General features: G+C 33.1%; 1 protein-coding gene and 1 long non-coding RNA gene across 7 annotated transcripts in view; one reads left to right on the plus strand and one right to left on the minus strand.

The window, feature by feature from the left end:
- Positions 1-1,327: 1,327 nt before the first annotated feature.
- On the plus strand, positions 1,328-19,727 carry LOC108966508. Of its 2 annotated transcripts, none has more exons than XR_001993188.1 (3): positions 1,328-1,421; positions 4,828-5,631; positions 19,506-19,727. It is a non-coding gene; the product is annotated as an uncharacterized LOC108966508 (long non-coding RNA). The 2 variants fall into 2 exon arrangements; XR_001993187.1 differs by lacking the exon at positions 1,328-1,421 and adding an exon at positions 3,661-3,912.
- The window catches only part of LOC108966506 (box A-binding factor-like), a 55,115-nt gene continuing 51,249 nt past the window's right edge, over positions 16,576-20,441 (minus strand). For 4 of the 5 annotated variants that reach the window (XM_018929438.1, XM_018929439.1, XM_018929437.1 and 1 more), the window contains 3 exons: positions 19,537-19,701; positions 18,482-18,578; positions 16,576-18,197 (listed from right to left, as the gene is read on the minus strand). In XM_018929438.1, the coding sequence (XP_018784983.1) occupies positions 16,978-18,197; positions 18,482-18,578; positions 19,537-19,701 (1,482 nt within the window). In that variant the 3' untranslated portion in view covers positions 16,576-16,977. The remainder of the gene's footprint in view (positions 18,198-18,481; positions 18,579-19,536; positions 19,702-20,441) is intronic. The other variant, XM_018929442.1, reaches the window with a different exon arrangement.

Consider the following 20,441-nt stretch of genomic DNA (forward strand, 5'->3'; position numbering starts at 1 on the left):
AGAAAATATGTTGAAAAGCAATAAAATATATTTAAATATATTATTTATTTATTTATTTATTTCAATATGACCTGTAAATAAATTTACAGACATACTAGAAAAAAAAACGTTCTGCTTACGCCTTCGTCCCATTTTGTATAGATAAATATTAATTTACTTATATGAACATTTCAACTCTAAATTAATTTTAATAGTATATGAGGTAGATATTTCTTATATTTTCGTAATCCAGTGTTGCTATAGCGGTATGCAAATCAACATTTTGCGAGGTGTCATTGTAGCAGTTTATTAGGTGTTGCTTGGTCACGGTATCATTACAGTTCATGCAAAGTGGTGGTGATTCTTTTGAAAGTAGATATTCGTGCGTTAGTTTTGTATGGCCGACTTTAAGTCTCATCAAAACAAGTTGCTGGTTTAGATATGTATATTAAATTTAAGATTTCACTAAATTTCCTATTATTTTTCATTTAATAAATAAATAAATTTTCAACTAATTTCCATATCACATTAACCCTGCTCTCATTCTCCACAATTACCATAATTCTCTGCGCTGTAAATAGTTTCCCTTTATCAAAATTTGTTAAGCGTCATAAGTTTAGAGTAACGAAGAGCTGCAGTGCCATAAATTTGATATGCCCATATCAACCGAGGGTCTCAGAGAATATGATTTGTTTATCGATAGCTTCCTGATTAAACGAAAGTAATCTCTGTCATACGTGCGCGCTCTTATCCCTATCTATCGACTTGATGACGTTACAASTTTAAATAAGTTTGTTTTCGGGTGCGAGACTCCAAAGCGTTGTACTTCTTAAGCGTGCCTCCTCAAAACCTATATAATCAGTGCATACACATACACACACATATACACGCATTGGACTTTTGTAATCTTATATGCACTTACACAGATATATACATATATATATATATATATATATATATATACTATATGATATAGATATAGATATAGTCCGCCGATAGATAGATATATATATATGTGTATGTATATGTCTACCGTACGGATTCGGTAGACTGTATGCCCAACTGACCCAGCTAGATAAAAGTATCTAATCTTCGTTTTTTAGCAATATTTATAAGATAATGAAGATTTGCTATCAATTCCGTTTCCATTCATTCAGTTGGTAGGATATCAGTGGGTATCTGTAACATAACTGTATTCCAGTATCAGTAAGTATGGTATGTTTGAACTGATAATGTACCGAGATAATAAGCGATAATAATTTGAATTTGAATTTTTCATTTGCTCCTTTAACTTTGGGCCCATTTCGCTGGTGAATCTAATCACAGTTTGTGAGTGTAATTGGTGTTTTTAACACATAAAAACAGGAAGCAACAGATATGCRTTTTACGACGTAGCGTCGTTGATCGAAAAGAAAGTTGAGGAAAAGTGTCTATCGATCGAGGTGAATAACGGAAATAAAAGGGGAATTTATCATATATTTTTTAAATTTGATCTTGTAGATTTATTCTACAACTTCAGCTGTGACTTGCAGATAAAAAAAAAATAATTATTAATTAATTAACTGGCGTTTATAATTAATTATAATGTAAAATATATATAATAGTGAAAGTGAAGTATGGGATGTGTCACTGTGTGTATTTTATTGAGTAAGCCAAACAAAAAAAAGAAAATCAATTATTCAGTGCAATTACATAAAGGAGCATAAAGAGTTTGGCAGCTTACATGAAAATATAAAATTTTAATAAACTTATAGAAAAAGATATCAAAAATGTAATTTATCAAAACAGAATCATAAATTATATGCTATTTGCATATGCCGTTACAAATATGTATATGCGACATTTAAAAACATGTATTGAGTGTGACTAAAGACAAGAAGTGAAATTTATATGTGAGCAAAATATACACACTGCATACTAGTTAGCTCTGCTGATTCTCTCAACTTGAGTAAATAAAAAAAAAAAACAGTCGAAATCAATGAAAACCAAGTCTATTAGACATACAACATTTAAGGGTTAAAAATCATCCATAAGCCGGCAGTTTTTGAGTTATCGATCTGAATGTTTGCACACATTGATTTTATCTCAAGACGTAATTTATTTGTCGGTATTGCTAATATCGGACCACTATATGGCATAGCTGCCATACAAAGTGTACAAACAAAACTAAGTTCTTGTATGGAAAACATATTTCCCTGAGGTGATATCTTTGCGAAATTTTGTATAAATTATTTTTTGAAAGAAGACTGTAATATCCGAAAGTTTTTTTAAGATCGGACTACTATAGCACATAGCTGCCATACAAAGTGAACGAAAAAAAAACTAAGTTCTTGTATGGAAAACATATTTCCCTGAGGTGATATCTTTGCGAAATTTTGTATAAATTATTTTTTGAAAGAAGACTGTAATATCTGAAAGTTTTTTTAAGATCGGACTACTATAGCACATAGCTGCCATACAAAGTGAACGAAAAAAAAATTAAGTTCTTGACTTCTTTATTAGTGATGGGTATGCTAGCTTCGGTACATGTAAATTTGACGCTTATTTTCAATAATTTTTAGATTTCTTCATTAATCCCTTTCTTCGAAATTGTCTAAGGAGAATTTTTGTCAGTCTGTTACAAGTAGATTTAAGGCAATTAATTCAAGCGGCGGCATGAAATAAAATCAGCAATAAATTCCGTTTGTCTGCAGAATGTCGCATACATATGCTACACATACATATGTATATATTCGAGAAAATAAAAAATGGAGAAATGAAGCACATAATGCTAGATATTTAAAGACTTACTGCCTTATCTGAAAGTCTATGCAGAAAGGAAAARAATAATAAGGCAAGAATACAAGGTATTTTAGATAAGAGAATAATGAGAAATACACGTGCGTACTCAAAGAGAGATGGAGAAAGGCTTGAATATTTTTGAAATACTAACAATATTACTCATGAAAGACAAATGCTTAGTTGGACGCCAAAAACAGGCACTATTTTAAGGGTTGTCTGCCTAAAATGATCAGGGAYTCACTTAATTAACATTACATGTTGGGGAAATGAAGTGAGAAAGCATAGTAATGAAGCCACGTACATACAGTACATAAGYAAAATTGTGTTTTCTTTAGGCAGCGGCATTGGCACAGGCGAAATGTTACTAAATGACATATGTAGCATGCATATATTTGTAAGGACATCAGGAAAAGCATGTAAATATAGACATACGACACAGCTTCACAACTTAACAACTAGATAATTGATAACCTTTTCAACTTCCTACGAAAATGTATGGCACATTGCATTTATACTTACAACCCCTTTCGGACTTACTTTTACTTTGTAAAAAGTGTATTAGAACGCACTCAGCAGCTTGTGTGTGGCATGTTGCRCTTGCATTTTTGAGTCATTATCAACTTGCTTGTCTGACAAGCGCATAGATACGAGTATATCTTTTACATACTATACTATATGTTCTTACATACATACATATATGCACGTGGGTGTATGCGCAGCTGCGGTTTGTGAGAAAAGTCGACCAGAAATACAGTAAATAACTTTATCAAACATATTATCTTATTTATAAGCATTATCGTACCGTGTGTTCTTTTACTTCTTGATTATTATTATGTATTTTTTTTTTAAGGTTTCCCTCTCCCTATCTATGAAAATTTTACTTAACACACAACAGCAACATCAGAAACACAGAAATTTTCATTAAAATTTCAGTTATCATGCAGTTGTGGTTTTAGTAGGGAAAGTGTAGGAATTGCCTTAAGTGCTGAGAATGCCGAGAATGCCGAGAAAGGGTGTTGCCTTAAGTGGCGCAACAATTTTTGCAAGCGAACAACGAGAAAACTGCAATAAAAAAACAAACAAAGTTTAAGCCAATTGTCACATGACAATACTAATATTAAGCAAACATTTGAAATACTCAAGWAAATTCAAGTAAATTGTGTTATTACATGCATATAACGGTGTATATGTGCTACACATGTGAAAAAAGTGCTTTGAAAAGTTAGAGCTGCTCGTAAATTCTCTGCTAAGAAGGCTGCTTTTAAAAGCATTCATATGTATATGTGCAGTGTGATGGAAATATATGCAGACTAACGATGAAATGTTTTTTTTTTAATTTTGTTTTAATTTTAAAATAAATATTTATAATTTATTTAACGAAATCTTTTATAAAAAAAAATAAAAATTGTGTGAATATAGTGTGGCGAAGTGCTTGTACATACGTAATTATGCATGTATGTAAATGTATGTATGTACATATGCATTTTGGGTAGTCGTCGAAAAAGTGTTTTCGTATTTTGACAATACTATATATGTATGTCGTTGCAGTCGTATATCTCCAGTATTCAGTGTCATACCATATTTAAAACTATATCTTCATTCATTTAAAAATTAATTCGAGAAAGTTGAAACAAATTACATATTTATTTATTTATTTATTAGTATAAATATAWAAAATATAAGTTGAAGTTTGATTAGAAATGCGAAAAGACTTTTTCGACCACCCAATATATGTATACATTCATACATACTTACATATATTCTATAAGATACCAAAACTGTTTGTCATGAGATCATGAAAATATTAAAGCGCGAAAAGCACCTTAGGATCAAAAAAAAAAGCACATAGCATTCATTGATATATAAGCTTATATACATAAAGTAATATTTCAAGCCTTTCTTTTAAACAAAAAAAAAAATTGATAAAAAAAATATTCTTTATAAAAAAAATTTCAAAAAAATTATATTGAAAAAATCGCTGAAATATCGTTAAAATCTAGCAGCCATATCATATATACATTTTCATGCATATACATATGTATTTATATACTTTTACGCTATCGCCAGGCATTCGACATGCGACTCCATTTTGTAAAATAAAACAAAGATGGTCGCGATAAGGCAGAATAAATAACAATCAAAAGTAAAAAAGACCTAAGTAATAAAGCCAACAAAATATACGAGCAAGGCATACGCGTACACCACAACTGCAACAAACAATAAAAGCAAAATAATATATGAAATGAAATAAAAAATGAAATATTGTGACTACTGTTACCGCAATCGCTTTCGTACATGACGGCCAACTCTGYTTTGCGCCATAGCCAGTTCAAGTGACAGCTCGTTAACGATGACAACAACACGAGAGCATGACGTCCTACCGCGCCCAACCAAAGCCCTACGTGCCAGTCAGCAACCAACGCACACACATACACACATACATATGCACGCCAATAGGTTTGAGAAATTTATGTGCTCAGCAAAGCACCACTTCAAATGGCAACCAACCCCAAATGCGTAGCTACCAATGTAAGCTCTGCAAATACCTGCTTCGTTGCTTCGTGGATGGTGTACCATAGTTGTGCCGTTGGTAGGCGTTTACGTACCTACATATGTATGTATGTTGGCGGCTGGCGGGCGATCCCCTCATCCTGCACGACGCGTTGCTTGTGTGTGCGGCAATAATTGAAAGAGTTTATTGCTGTCACAAAGCACTAACGGACTTATTACATTATGGAATTATGGCATTTCTGTTATAAATTCTTTAAAAAAAAAATCGGCAAATGGAATTTTCTTTAGAATTATTGCGGAAATAACATACGAGTACGTGGGCAATGGAATCGGGGTGGAATTAACCAAATTCTAGGAAAGGTAAGTGAAACTATTATAAATTATTTGTGTATTATTATTATTATTATTATTTTTGTCCATAATTCACGTCAGCTTATGTATGCATGTAGCATTGAATGTAAGCATGTACATATATCAGTTAAGTTCTGGTTAACTTAACCAAGATGTCTTCTTTCGTTAAAGAACATTTTTTAACCAGAACTTAACTAACAGAGGGCTGCTAGCCACTTGTTGAGAAAAGCACCCTTAAAGTGCACCAGGGTTTTTCGGGTAAAAAAAAGCTTCTTTTCAACAAATTTTTTCTCATATAAGAAATTAGATATTTTATTAGAATTGTCTATTGTTCTAAACATACACTATTAACAAAGAAATTATGAAACTTTTGGAAAAAAATATTTTAAACTCGACCATTGCGACGCCATTTCCGAGAACCCCTCGGAAAAAAGACGAGGATAACTCCTTACAGGATCATCTAAAGTGAGAATAAATGCATGTTTTAGTTAAAACTTTAACTTAGAATTTGGGCGAAGGGAAAATAAGTGAAAATTGGATTTTTAGCCGACATTTTTACAAAAACACTAAACTTTCAATGAAAATTCTCGACATTTTTTTTTTTTCAAATAGCTGTAATTGAATAAAATCCTTCATCCAAGTCTTTAAGAATTGTATCTCACAGACCTGTGTAAAATTTCATGAACACCGGTTGAGTAATTCTCTAGAGACTTTTGCCAGCCGACTTCAAAAACACAGTTAAGAGAAAGAGGCGATTAAGACGGCGCAGCCTAGCCTAGCTGGCCTCGACCGCGCAACTTTTCAAGGCTGCATCTCCGAAACTATTACACTTATCAACTTAAATATTTAGGGCAATATTCAACAGTTTAAAATTAAATAAAATTTAAAAATAAACCAATATTTTTTTATGCCGTGAAACCCATATATCACCTTAAAGAGTCACCTAGTGGAATATCTCGAAAAAATTGTAACTACGAGTTTTGCACATGTCGATAGTCTATGCCATCAAAACTAATAGACTAAAATTTAAAATGAATATTTTCAAGATTTTTTTAGTTTTTCAAGTGTAGGCGTYAGTAGTCAATGAAAATAACCAACTTATATTTAAGTATTTTARTCTGCAAAAGTAGGTACCAAAAGCATCTTCAGTTTAACAGACCACTGCAGTGTCTTCCAAAYTTAAATCATAGCAATTAAAGAGAACTTTATTGTTCTGACAAGAAGTGTGCTCATAATAAAGAATATATATATATATAGTACATACATATGTATATATTTATACATAAAGATAGCTAAGAGTCTATGAAATCACCAAAGTCTCTTATGCTTTTTTCAATATTAGGGATAATGTCTTGATTTCTTAGAGCATCTAACATTCTATTCCACTATAAACCTGTAATGGGTTGAAGCGCATAGAGATATTCCAGGTAACTATGAAGCAAACGAACTACACAAAACAGGCATCACCCTACAATTAGACTTCAGAAGAGATGGACTTTATATGCCTCCCGCTATTTGTAGATATTTAATCGACAAACATGTCATTTATTTTTCTGAGTCTCGGTGAAATCAATCTCCAACCTTTTTAAAAAAAAATTTGAAAAACGTGTGCGGCCCATTCCGACAATTAAAAATTAAAAGAAAATATATAAGAATTGCAGTAGGTCACTCTAATTTGCAGACATGCTAGTAGACTATGAACACCATATAACGATTATTGGAAGCTGTCGGGAGGTAGAAGAGGAGGAGACTATAAAACTTCTTCAATGCGAATCTAAGACTGTATATAAGAAAAGAATCGCAATTATGGGTGGAGAGTTCTTGACGACGTAAAATATAACTTATCGTTTCGTACTGATGAAATTCATTGGAAGTACAGGGTGGTTCAGAGATTAGACAATAGAGGAGGGCGGTTAACCGGTGGTTAACAATGGGGCTTGCTAAAAGTTTAGGTGCTTTGTTAGATAGCTACTCTACCTACCTACCTATCAAATGCATCAATTTTGTCAACTTTGTTTTACTTTGTTTGTCATTGCATCATCTAGTCGGGATTTGCTTTTTAGGTACGGCCAAAATCACTGTCGCAGCGTGAGGCCTATTTATTAAGGTGACAAAAAAAAAAACAATAAATCGAATATTATTCAATTTTTGTTCTGTTTTATTTTTCTGTATAAATAACATTGTAAAACATTTGATATAGATTCAAAAATTGCCTGTTTTAAGGATATGACACCAAAATGCTCCTTAATAAATAATATGTGTTTAAAAAATATACCATGCGGATAGGCTATTTTTATGAGAACCTTTGTCAATACATCGGAATAGCWTACTAGAACCGAATACCATATCTCAAAATATTGTTAATTCAAATAGAACAGACCTTGAAATGTGAAAACCAAAATAATAAAGTTTGTATTAGCATATTTGTGCGTAATTTCCAGTCTTCATGTGATTGATGGTTTTTCTCCGACAGAACACGGCATATGAAAAACATGTTTCAGAAATTTTCTCATCAATCTCTCGATCTCTAAGTACATGCAGTACTAAGTATGCACATACAAGTCTATAGCCAAAAATGTATGTAATACTATGAGTAAAAAATAGTAAAACTTCTTTTTAATTTAAATTTCGGGCGAAAACGTTCAGAATGTTGGAAAACGCCTTCAGTGATAATTGTTTGTCGTGAGCAAGTTTTTTTGCTTAGTACATTATTGTGAGTGTCGAGAAGACGACCTGGAAACAGATGAACAATAGGCCGAATATGGTGTTGAACAGAACGCGAAAAAACCATGTCAAAGCAGGTCAAAAATTAAGACTATGTTGACAGCTTTCTTCGATTATCGAGTTTTGGTGCACTCTGAATTAGTGCCGACCGGCCAAACTTTCAACAAGGAATCCTATTTCAGTATTATGCGTCGTTTGCGCGAAGCTATTTGTAAAAAGAGGSCGGAATTATGGGCCGACACCGACGCATGCTACATTAATTCTTCGTCACTTTTTCGCCAAATTTTCAACCGTTATCGTGCCGCAACCACCGTATTCGCCTAACTTAGCTGGCTATTTAGCAAGCTCGTACTACTGCTCCGGGGAAAGCGTGTTGAAGTCATTAAAGTTGAATCGCTAACTGAATTGAAGGCGGTGGAAAACAAATTTAGCTAAAGTCCCCCTTTGAGAGGAGTGATATAGATTTTAAAGAAATTTAAAATTATGAACAAAGTCTTACTAGTCTCGACTCGAAATCGGGGCCCGTCAGTTACAATTCATATTCAGTTAAGGACTGATTTAAATCTGTTTGGCTTTCTAGTAATATTTGTATATTACTTTTTATAAGTGTGTAATGTCTGTCAGTACTCATTTCGGAGAATTTTTTAATAATCCCATTATTATAGACTATATTTTAAATAAATAAAACTAAAAACACTTCTTGTGCAAGCGACATATCTATCAACTTAACTGAGTTATACAAAACTTTTCTGATTTTTAGCCATACAAGTTTTTTCATTTGTTCCTAATTTTGATAAAGCTTTTATAGCACATATATGAATATACGGTATATACATACATATAATTATAAACAACAAGTGTAGCATTAATATTGACAAAAACTACTATTATTACTGTAATCGAGAACAGTACAGTTAGCGCACTTCGCAAATGTTAATCATAAATAATTAGAATATGAACTAGTGTGATTCATATTTTTTACTAAGAATCCCAAATCAAATTTTTGTGGGAGTTTCTGATTAACTTCCGCTCAATTTTTATTCACTTATTTTGTATAAAAATTTCTGTAAAAGTATCACTCGTGTGTTTTAATGAGTAACAATATTATTTTTTATTTAAGCTAAGTGAAATCTCACTGAATCCAACGAAATAATATAGTGATGTAGTGGGTGTCCCCTTGTATGTATGTATATGTAGCATATTTTATACAGTGGGAAGAGTAAAAAAGCCTTTGCGCTCAACATAAAAAAAACGAAGAAGTACGATTTTTTTTTTTCAATTTAATATGAACAAAATCATTTGAAACTACAGTGAACCAAAACAAAAAACTTTTTACTTTGAAGTTACTTTTCTGGTAAATCATTAAAATTTTATTTYTTAATTAATTTTCAAAATGTAATTGAAATATACATATTTTTAAATATTCAGTTCGCGCCACAAAATCAGAAAATTCAAAATAACTCCATTTTCGAAAACAACAAAAAGAACTTGTGCATTTTGCATAAATTCCCTTTAAGGAAAATAATACTATATATAATATGTACACAATTGCTCTCTGGCTTACAGTCTTTTATTCATAGAATGCACCAAACTTTGTTCAGTAGGTATATTTGCTCATATTKCCTGAAGAGCAACCTTAACCTATTTTTTGCTATTAACTTTGTACTCTCGTAACTTCATCGGGATTGAGGTCTAGTCACCTGAACTCTGCGRAGGATCCAGAGCATTCATGAACCAATAAAGCAGAATGCTTCGAATCGTTATTCAATATTAAAATTAAGTTTAGATACTGAGGAAATCAAATTATTTTTAATATTGCCTAGTAGCGATTCCTCACAGAATTCCGTCGATAAAAATAAGGTCACCAACAAAGTCTGTAGAATGTAATGGCCTTGTTGCACATCCCATTCAACTGCAAAACCTTTTGGCGAGTCATCAATCATGTATGGCGTCTCGCATTATCTTGGTGAAACACTACACGTTTTCTTCACAATATACTTCCGAATCACTTTAATATTCTACCAAGTAGACAACGTAACTTTTTCTTAATGACAATTGGCCTTGGAAATGGTTTGAGCTGGTTCATCCTTTTCAAACTATGACCTCTTGCGCTTAACATTCTTGTAAAAAACTCACTTTTCGTCGTCTGTAACAATGCGTTTCGAAAATGAATCACTTTTTTGACGYTTGATAAGCAAATCACAGTTATTAATGCGATGACACAGACTTCGTTTTGTAAAGCATGAGGAACACATACATATGTATATCAAGCTTCGAAATTAATCATGAGTATTTCATGTGCTTTTGAACGTTCGCGTTAGRCAAATTTAATGTTTCAGCAATCTCTCGAGTTGCTATTCGAACAACGACTTGAATTCATCTACATCGACTTTTTAACTGTACTTCCAGGACATTGTACTTGCCCAAAAGCAMAATTTTACAAACGAATTTCGGTATTTCTCCTTGCTTGAACAGCATTTTTACCCATTTGATGGAAAAACAATAAAGTAAGCGGAAAATGTTATTTTTGATCTTCCAGCTTCGATAGGGCACCAAACAAATGTTGATACAAAAATATTAAGAATTATTTTTAAAAACAATTCTTATCATATTAGCTCTTTAAATATATGTGACTTGGTCTACGAAAAGGGAGCTAACGTGCGAAAATTTTTGGATTCTATCACGTGAAAAAGCATCTCATCTTCCATCCGAATCAACTAAAAAGTGAAAATTGATTTTTTGACACCTAAGCCCCCAAGCCCCTTTTCCGTAGACCAGGTCACATATAACGGTAAAAGGGTTAGGTATGAAGTTGGCTGCAAAAAAATGCAATAAGTTCAGCTGTTGTTATCAAATCAAATTACTTAGTGAACGGCCTAGCATTGTTTTGTAATTTTTTTCCAAAATAAACGTGCTAATTTTGAACAAAAATCGTATATAATATAACTGCACATATATACATATATAGTGTAGCTAGCCATAATAGCTCTTTTATTTGATAGGCTTAACAACTTTTTTTTTTTTTTTTCGTTGCACCTTATAATTTTATTACTTAGTTGCTTTGATGAAAATAAGCACTCTGATACATACATATACAAAGTACCCGGAATCGTGGCAAATGTTGGCAAATGATTACGATCATTCAAAAACACAAGCTTACAAGAAGTACAAGGCTTTCAAAGCCGGCTGAGAGATCGTTGAAGACATATGTACCTCGTTCTGGACGACCGTTGACCTCTTCAACTGATGAAAATATTAAAAAAGTAAGGGAAATGGTGYTTGAAAATCGTCAGGCAAGTGTTAGAGCGATAACAAGAGAGCTCGACATCTCTCGCAAGTCCGCTCGAATGATTTTGGTAGATATTTTGGGTATGAAACGTGTTCTTGCTCGACTTGTCTTGATAAAGCTGAATTTTCTTCAAAAAGTGTACCGCAAAAAAAATCTCTTTAGACATGTTTGAACGTGCAAATTCCGATCCCATATTCATGGTGAGCATTATAACTGCCGTTGAGACACGGGTTTACGAGTTTGATATGAAAACCAGACAAAAATCATCGGATTGAAGGAAAATACGCGAGCCGAAACCAAAACAACCACGCCAAAGCTGCTCAAAAATCAAAGTGATGCTCATTGTTTTTTCGATATTCGTGGTTTGGTGCATCTTGAATTTGTTCTGGAGTGACCTATAATGTGATCTATAATGAGGTTTATTTGACCGTATTAATGCGTTAGCGTGAGAATATCCATCAAAAACGGCCGGAATTGTGGAAGAACAATTCATGGATTTTACACGATGATGAAAATAGATAATGCATCTTCGCATCGAGYCACGCTTGTGACGGAACTTAAAGCCAAAAACGCATTGAGTACTATCGATCAATCACCGTACTCATCAGATTTGGCTCGGTGTGATTTTTTCTTGTTCCCCAAAGTGTAATTGCCGCTCCGTGGTACCCGCTTTCAGTCGATCGAAAAGATAAAATAAAATTCGCTGAAGGAGCTGAAGTSCATCTCAAAAAATGTGCTGATGAAAAGTGTTTCGAGGACTGTAGAAATCATTGGCAAAAGTGTTTAACATTTGGTGRGGATTGCTTTGAAGGCGACAAAATAATTATAACTGAATAATTAAATATTTTGCRTTTTATTTACAATTTGCGGGTGCTTTTTTGTCACAACGTATATATGTATGTGGATATTTATAAGTGCACATTTATGTTTATTTAATATGGTGCTCTATTATTTTTATGATATGAAAATAAAACTTGTGTTGTGACATACATAGACACAAAGTACACAAAGTAAATACAGGCGAATACTTATGTTTAGGCCGAATAAAATATAACTAGCACATACATATGTATGTATATAGTACATATACATATGCATACATGTGTGCATATATTGTTTGTATGTATGCATACGTGATTGTACAAATTAATACTGGCGGTGTTTGTCGTTATACACACGTATGTCTTTATTATAGGCATTTATTCATACATATGTATGTATGTGTACATAATTTGTTACATTTTCGCCCGACAAAATGCACCTTAATAAACTATTGTGCCAATGGTAAAATAAACAAACAAAAACCACACACAACTCAATAAAGCAGAGTTCCTTATCTTATCAAAGAAACCGTTTGTTGATTGCGTAAATATTATTCAGCAAATAGAACCCTAAAATATACGCCGAGAACACAAATACTTACCTGTACTTACATATACATGTGTATATATGTATACCGACAAATATTGTGTGTGTGTGTGTGTGAGTGTGGAAATGTGCCATATCTATTGGAAGAGCTCTAGTTTTATACGAATTTAATTCATGCTCTGAACGTGAATTTCAAGCATTACGCGCACTTCACCTCAGCCTGAACGCAACATGTGCTTGAGATTGGCAAACAAAAAAGTGGAATCTTAAAATGTAATTGTAAAGAAAATTTGGTTTTAAGGAGAGACGTTKACTTGATTTTATTTGTTGAAAAAATATATTTTATTATGATAGCTTATATATTTGGTAGTCCAAAATGTCGTTTCGTATTTCTAATCGAACTTTAACTTATTTTTTGTTATATTTTGGGAGGTTGGTAGACTACATTCCTTTTTTTCCTTTTGGTCCTTTGCGAAATCAGATGTAGTTCAGTTGTGAGTACCATTAGGAGTAATCAGTCATTAGGATGCGTGTTTCATTAGACTCTGTGCACTCACTATCGATACCTCTGCCAGTGTCTCATGAAAAGGAGTCACCAAATGCTTAAAGCGTAGCCCTGCCAATGTGAGTGCACAGGATATGCTCCATATTTTCATTAAAATTAAAAGAATTCTTAAACCGATTTCTGAAAGCGTAAATTTTCTTCAACATACTTATATATATGTTTATACAAAATTTTCAATTGCAATTAATGAAAAAAAAAAAACATAAAAACCATTAACTACTGCTGCTTCAAACCTGTAATACGCTTCACAGTTGCATTTCTTGTGGCATAAAAATATATAAAAGGATCAGTAACGTGGTTTCAAACAAACAGTTTATATGCCGGCTGTATGCTATAGTTGTCCGATCTGAGCAATATGTTCAGAGTTTGTAGCGCTGGTGTAAAAAAAATATGTGCTGCATTTCGTGTGATATCTTGTCAAATAAAAAATATTTCTATACAATAACTTGATTTTGATCGGTCAGTTCGTATGYTGGACTTAGCTTATAATGGTATTCGTGATTCCGACAAATGAGCAGCTTTTTGGTGAGAAAGCAGGCGTGCAAAATTTTAGCTCAATAACTGAAAACCTGTGGACTAGTTGGCGTAGATACAGACAGACCGACAAACAGACGGACATGGCTAAATCGACTCAGCTCGTCACATTAAATATTTGTATATATGTATTATCTTGTCTTCAATGTTTCATTCTGGCTGTTGCAATATTAATTTAAACTGTTCAGGACATAGTTAGAACCCGATCATTATGTAACATATTCTTTCATTAACTGACAATCCAACAGCATGTGTCATATAACGCAGAATTAATGTGTTAATGAAATAGTGTCTTGACTTAGCTGMTACAACAACCTTTAGTTATTTCTGTACTGAAAACTGGGAACACTCTGCTGAAATATTGGCATTTTTCTTCCATACAGGGTGTTAAAGAAAAGTAAATTATTCAACAAATGATATGTGACTATTCTAAATGAATTATTATCGTTTAGAGATTTAACGATATTTGCAATAATTAAAGAGCGTAAAAAACTTACGCTATTGAACGCAGATAACGTAAATTCGCTCCAATATACGTTCTCTGCTCGGAGTAGCTGTTGCTACTGATGAGAGATTAAACAACCTACTTTTGCAGGTAACCATCAAAAATTGTTTAAATCTCACTATTTTATGTGCAATTTCTAAGTGATAAGTAATTTCGTTTAATTTACAAAGTTCGGACCAACTCTGGCTGTAAATGCGTTGTTAAAAGAAAGTTTCGCCAGCGTTGCACTACTCAACATACGAATTTATCGCTAGATTGTCAATTATCAATCACAAACAAAGCTCGCTTGCTACCCATAMCAGGTTCATTGAAAAGTCCTCGGCCTACCATAGTCAAATAAAAATTTATTCTGGCAAAAGTTTTTWTTTTTATTCAACATAKKTMCMTWTRWAGKTSMYWYKMKSRKYWRWRCGMTSMTCARAYYWKWKYGMTYCAWWWWRMGWMYYWKYTTSSKYSAWMAYMMWTWMRTYYSASSWWMRKMMMTYMMCRSYKMAYWYKRYKWWRATAYYTWMRMAKMGRMMAWWKTKKYKAWRKAYCAGATCTGGAGAAYACGATGGATGCGGAATCAATTCGAAACGTAATTCATGGATTTTTACTATTTTTTACTGACTCTTGACACGGTGCATTGACTTGTTGAAACGTTACATTTTATCTTTAAATGCGGCCGCTCGACATTATGGAGCAGGTTCAACGTGTACAGCCCAGTCGGATGACTGTCGATTGAACTTCGAAGTGAAATGATGGAGCCATGTTTCAACCATTGTTACATAAMAACATACAAAATWCAGCTCGTCAAGAATTGAAGCYGTACRACCTTCACAAGCGACATCGCTTCACTAAATGATCTCTTGAAAAGTTCCAAGAAGAACCGACGTTTCAGCGATGAGAACTCGACGACATTTGGTTTCAACGCGACAGCGTTACTTCTCACACATCGCATCAATCAATGGGTTTATTGATAGAACACTTCGATTGGCCACCAAGATCGTGTAATATAACACCGTTAGACCTTTTTTCTGTGGGGATATGTAAAGTCTAATATCTATGTGGACAATCCCGCTTCGATTCAGTCATCGAAAATTGCACTCAACGGATGGACCATCGGAAATGTAGAAGTCGCAAATATTCGAAACTGATAATCTTTYAATAAYAAATGCTAAAAAATGTTCTTTCGAATTATAATAAAAATTCCCCATTAAATTTGAAGCTTTTGTTTTCTTAAGTGCGGAACCTCGAAATCGATCACTCTATATTTTTAAGGCTTTACAAAGCACTGCAGAATCAATTACGATCTTTGGATCAGCCATCAAACCCAACCTTTCATATTGTTTGCACAATTGTAACGGGTTTTTCAATAGTAGACGCCATATTTTTTGCCTCCCTTTTAACACTTCTATTCGGTTTATGCTTGCCATGAAAAGATATACGCTCCAACAGCGAGTCGAAATTATAAAAATTTACTAGCGATATTCGGAGGTACGAGTAGTGGCCTCAACTTTAAGAGTTACTTGCAAATTAAAAAAAAAAAAATCTATTTAATATAATTTTATTTGTATACATTTGTATTAAAAAAGAAGTATTGTTTCTAAGAGTAAATGAGATTTTCGTAAAAATTAAAGTATTAAGAAAATTAATTTTACAAAATTAGGACTCGAATATACAAACATACATGGTACTTATAATTAACTAAAATATGGGTTAGAAACATGAATAATTGTATTAGAATTTTTTTRTTTTTAAATAAATCTCAAAGCAATTTTTCAAAACGAGCTTACAACTAGAAATTCGTATAATTATATTTGGGTATATGCTAGAAATATTTGTTTTTTGTTTTTGGAATGCTTTAATATACAGAACTTGCTTAAAGTTAACTTCAAGTTAATATTGGCTTAACAATTTTCTTTGTATATAATAATATATGTATATACATATATTCGTCAGACTTTGAGTGAAATCCAATTTTTGTTATTTTAATTAGCAATGTACATATGTATCTACAGGCAAGCATACCCATTTTAGTCCATTATGAATGTATTTAAGAAATAAATTTTCAGTTTTTTTTTCATTTGTTCAAAATTAATTAATTTTAAATTAAAATAATGATTATTGTACCGTTTCATATTTATTTGCACRTTTACTGCGCTCTTTGGAGAATTGGTTTTCACAAAAATTTACCCTAAAAATCTAATAAAATTTGTCCTAAAATATAAGTACATACATTCATACAACTGGTGGTCATACTTATTGCACACATACACAACCACACTCACACAGGCATGTATATCATAAGTAAATGATAAAAATCCACTCTTTGGTTACGCTTTGCTGCTAATGCCACCAACTAAAGAACACTCTCCATTTGCAGCTCSCTCACTCCGACTTCACCACAGTGCCGCGTTCATATTTACGATCGTATTCATGCAATTCGAAGAGATTTTGTTGGTGCTGCAAGTTCAGCGCAATCGATTGGGCGTGTTGSTGGTGATGATGTTGCAACTCCAGCATCAGTTCGTCATCCTCCAAGGAGGGACTGCGACTGAGCGCCACATCTTGTGTAATCAAATGCGTGTTGTGGCTGTGGTGTTGTTGATGATTTGGACGATGTTGTTGCTCCATTTTGATGGYCGAATCGTGCAGCGGCAACAATTCACCGAAATTCGAATGCGTTGGCGATGCGGAACCAGCGGGACTTTGTGGCGCAATTGAGTGTTGTTGATGTTGTTGTTGTTGTTGTTGCTGCTGCAGGTATTGTTGGTGATAGTGCAGCGACATGTTGTCCAAATGCGCCTGTTGTTGGTCATGTTGCAGCTGATGCTGGTGCACCAAATGTTGAAATAGCTGTTGTTGTTGCTGTTGCTGGAGCTGCTGCTGCTGGTGCTGTTGCTGCTCCTGCATTGGTGACAATTGCTGCTGCAATGGCTGCTGTTGGTGATGCGTGGTTGGCGTCGTCGGTGTGGTTGGGGTAGTCGGCGTTGGTGGCATCGATACCGATGTGGAGGGGGACGAATGTGGCGGCATCAATTGCATAAGTTGCTGTGTCATCAATTGTTGTTGCTGTTGTTGGTGCCGCGGCGATTGTGCTGCATGCTGTTGTTGCATATTCTGCAATTGTTGCGTTTGGTGAGTCTGCAGTTGTTTCTGCATAAGATTTAACGTATTGTTGTTATTATTATTATTATTATTATTATTATTAGTATTGTTGTTGTTATATGAACGGTTATTGTTATTCAAATGCCCATTATGTGTCGGTGATGTATATGAGAACATTGTCGGTGAGTTTGCATGCGGCATTGGTGACATTTTCTGATTGTATGTTTGTTGTAACTGTTGTTGTTCTTGCATTGTAGCAACATTTTCCATCTGCGTTAAAGGTGATGATGGCAACAAGGCCATAAGTGGTGATTTCGTGTCTGTCGGTGAGATGCTGCCATCATTTGTTGTTGGTGACAAACGTGCTGTATGCGTCAATACAGTGTTGTTGTTGTTGTTATTGTTGCTTTGTGACTCTTGTTTCACTTGCATTTGTGGCGTTTGTGGCTGCAGTTGCAGTTGCTGTTGCTGTTGCAAGTTAGTTGTTAATTGTTTTAGTTCTGATTGTGTTTGAGTTATTTAGGTGAATGAGTACAGTTGATTAGATGAGCGTCACCACCGAGAGCGCAAATGCAACACAAACACATAGAAACATTGACAGGGAGTGCGTTATTAGAGCGATGATCGATGGGCGATGGGCGAGGGACGATGGACGATGTACAAGCGATGAGGCGCACATGTGAAAGAGAGGAAGAAGCAAAGGAGACAAAACAAAAACAATTAATTTYGCATGCTTTAACCAAAGAACCAATACAAGTAAAAGAGAAAATGTCGTTACACTTACCGTTATTGGCGACAGCCGCCGAATTGGCGTTCGCATTTGCTTTGCTGCTTTTGCTGGACTTTTCACCCTTGGCRCCCTTGGCTTTGCGCTTGCGTGTCTGCAATGCGATTTTGAAAGAAAAATTAGTATTTAGAAAAAAAAATTTAATAATTTTATATAATAGCCTACAAATTGAATTGTATATGCGAYTAAAGTATCTATTTGCACAGTTCTCTAATATTTTTGCTACCCAGAAATAAATGTCCGAGACCCTATAAAGTCTATATAAACATACATACATAATCAGCGTGATGAGCTGAGTTAATTAAGGTGAAATTTTGCACACAATATTTTCTTTTCAAGGCGCTGCTCTTTTGTTAGAATTGCAGACATCGRATTACTATAGCATATAGCTGCCATACAAACTGATCAATCCAAATCCATTCTTTGCATGGAAAACTTTCTTATTTGATAAGATATCATCAACAAATTTTGCATAGKTTATTTTCCGAGGCAATGGCATAATATCCGCGGAAATTATTTAGATCGGATGACTATAACATATAGATGTCATACAAGCTGATCAATCCAAATTCATGCTATGTATTGAAATCTTTCTTAATAGACAATATATCTTCAAGAAATTTGGTACAAACTATTTGCTAAGGCAATAACATAATCTCCCTAGAATTTATTGAGATCGGATGACTATATCATATAGCTGCCAAACAAACTAACCGATCAAAATCAATTTTTTTTTGTATGGGAAAGTATTTTATTTCACTAGATATCGTCACGAAATTTGGCACARATTATTATTCAAAGTCGCGCTGCCATCTCCGAAAAAAATGTTCAGATCGGATCACTATAGCATAAAGCTGCCGTACAAACTAACTGATCAAAATCAAGTTCTTATTTGGAAAAGCGGCCGAAGTTATTGTTTGTTATTATTATTATTATTATTTTTTTTTTTTTTTTGCTAAAAAATCAAACTTTTACTTAGATTTTCTCTAAAAGTTAAATTCTCTTTTCGTTTGGTTTGCAGCAAAACATGAAAGAGGCAATCGCCAGCTTACCTGTATAGTGTCCTTCTTCATGTTCAAGGGCCGCTTCACGCTATGCAATTTGAAGTACAGTCCGCAGGCATTGCAAACGGGCTCACCGCTGGGATTGCGGCGCCAGAGCGAGGTGTGTGTTGTGAGACAGTTCGAGCAGGAAAGACCAACACGACGGGATGCACTCTAAATATGAAAAGTGAAATTAGTAAAAGGAATAATATAAAGTATATACATATGTACATATATAMTCATAACAATTACTTTAATCAATGCATATATTAAACATTTGCAAATTATTAAAAATATTTAAATAAAATTTTGAACTAATTGTTCAAATTGTAATTTTATTTAAAGTTTTCAAAAAAAATTAATTTATGATATTTTTTTATTCTGTAAAAATATTGTTTCTTATATAAAATCTTTTAAATCATAAAAACCATGTTTCTTTATACAACAATCAAATTCTTAAAAAAAAAGTATTTCTTGTATAAAATCTTGTAATTAACAATAATAATTACTTTAGTAAAACCTTTAAAAAATTTTTTCCGTTATATTATCTTTTAAATCTTTCAAAAACATTTTGTTTGTAAAATCTTTTAATTCTTAAAAATTTATTATGTTTTTAAAACCTTTCAAATMCCAAAAATATTTGTTTCTTTATGAAAATCTTTTAAAATGTATAAAAATTATCTTCATTAAATCTTTCATGTCTTAAAGCGAAATTTTTGATAAAATATTTTCAATTTTAAAAACAATTTTTCTTTAATCAAATCTTTCAAATCTCAAAAAACAAAAAACAAATTAGTTATTAAATTCTTTGAATTAAGAAAAAGTTAATTTATTAAAAAACTTTGTTCTTAAAAAAAAAATTGTTGCTTTAAATATAAAATATTAGTTTCTTCATTAAAATATTTCAATTCGTA

The sequence above is a fragment of the Bactrocera latifrons genome, unplaced genomic scaffold, assembly GCF_001853355.1.
Source record: "Bactrocera latifrons isolate USDA-ARS-PBARC rearing strain unplaced genomic scaffold, ASM185335v1 scaffold_162, whole genome shotgun sequence".
In the NCBI taxonomy this organism is placed as follows: domain Eukaryota; kingdom Metazoa; phylum Arthropoda; class Insecta; order Diptera; family Tephritidae; genus Bactrocera; species Bactrocera latifrons.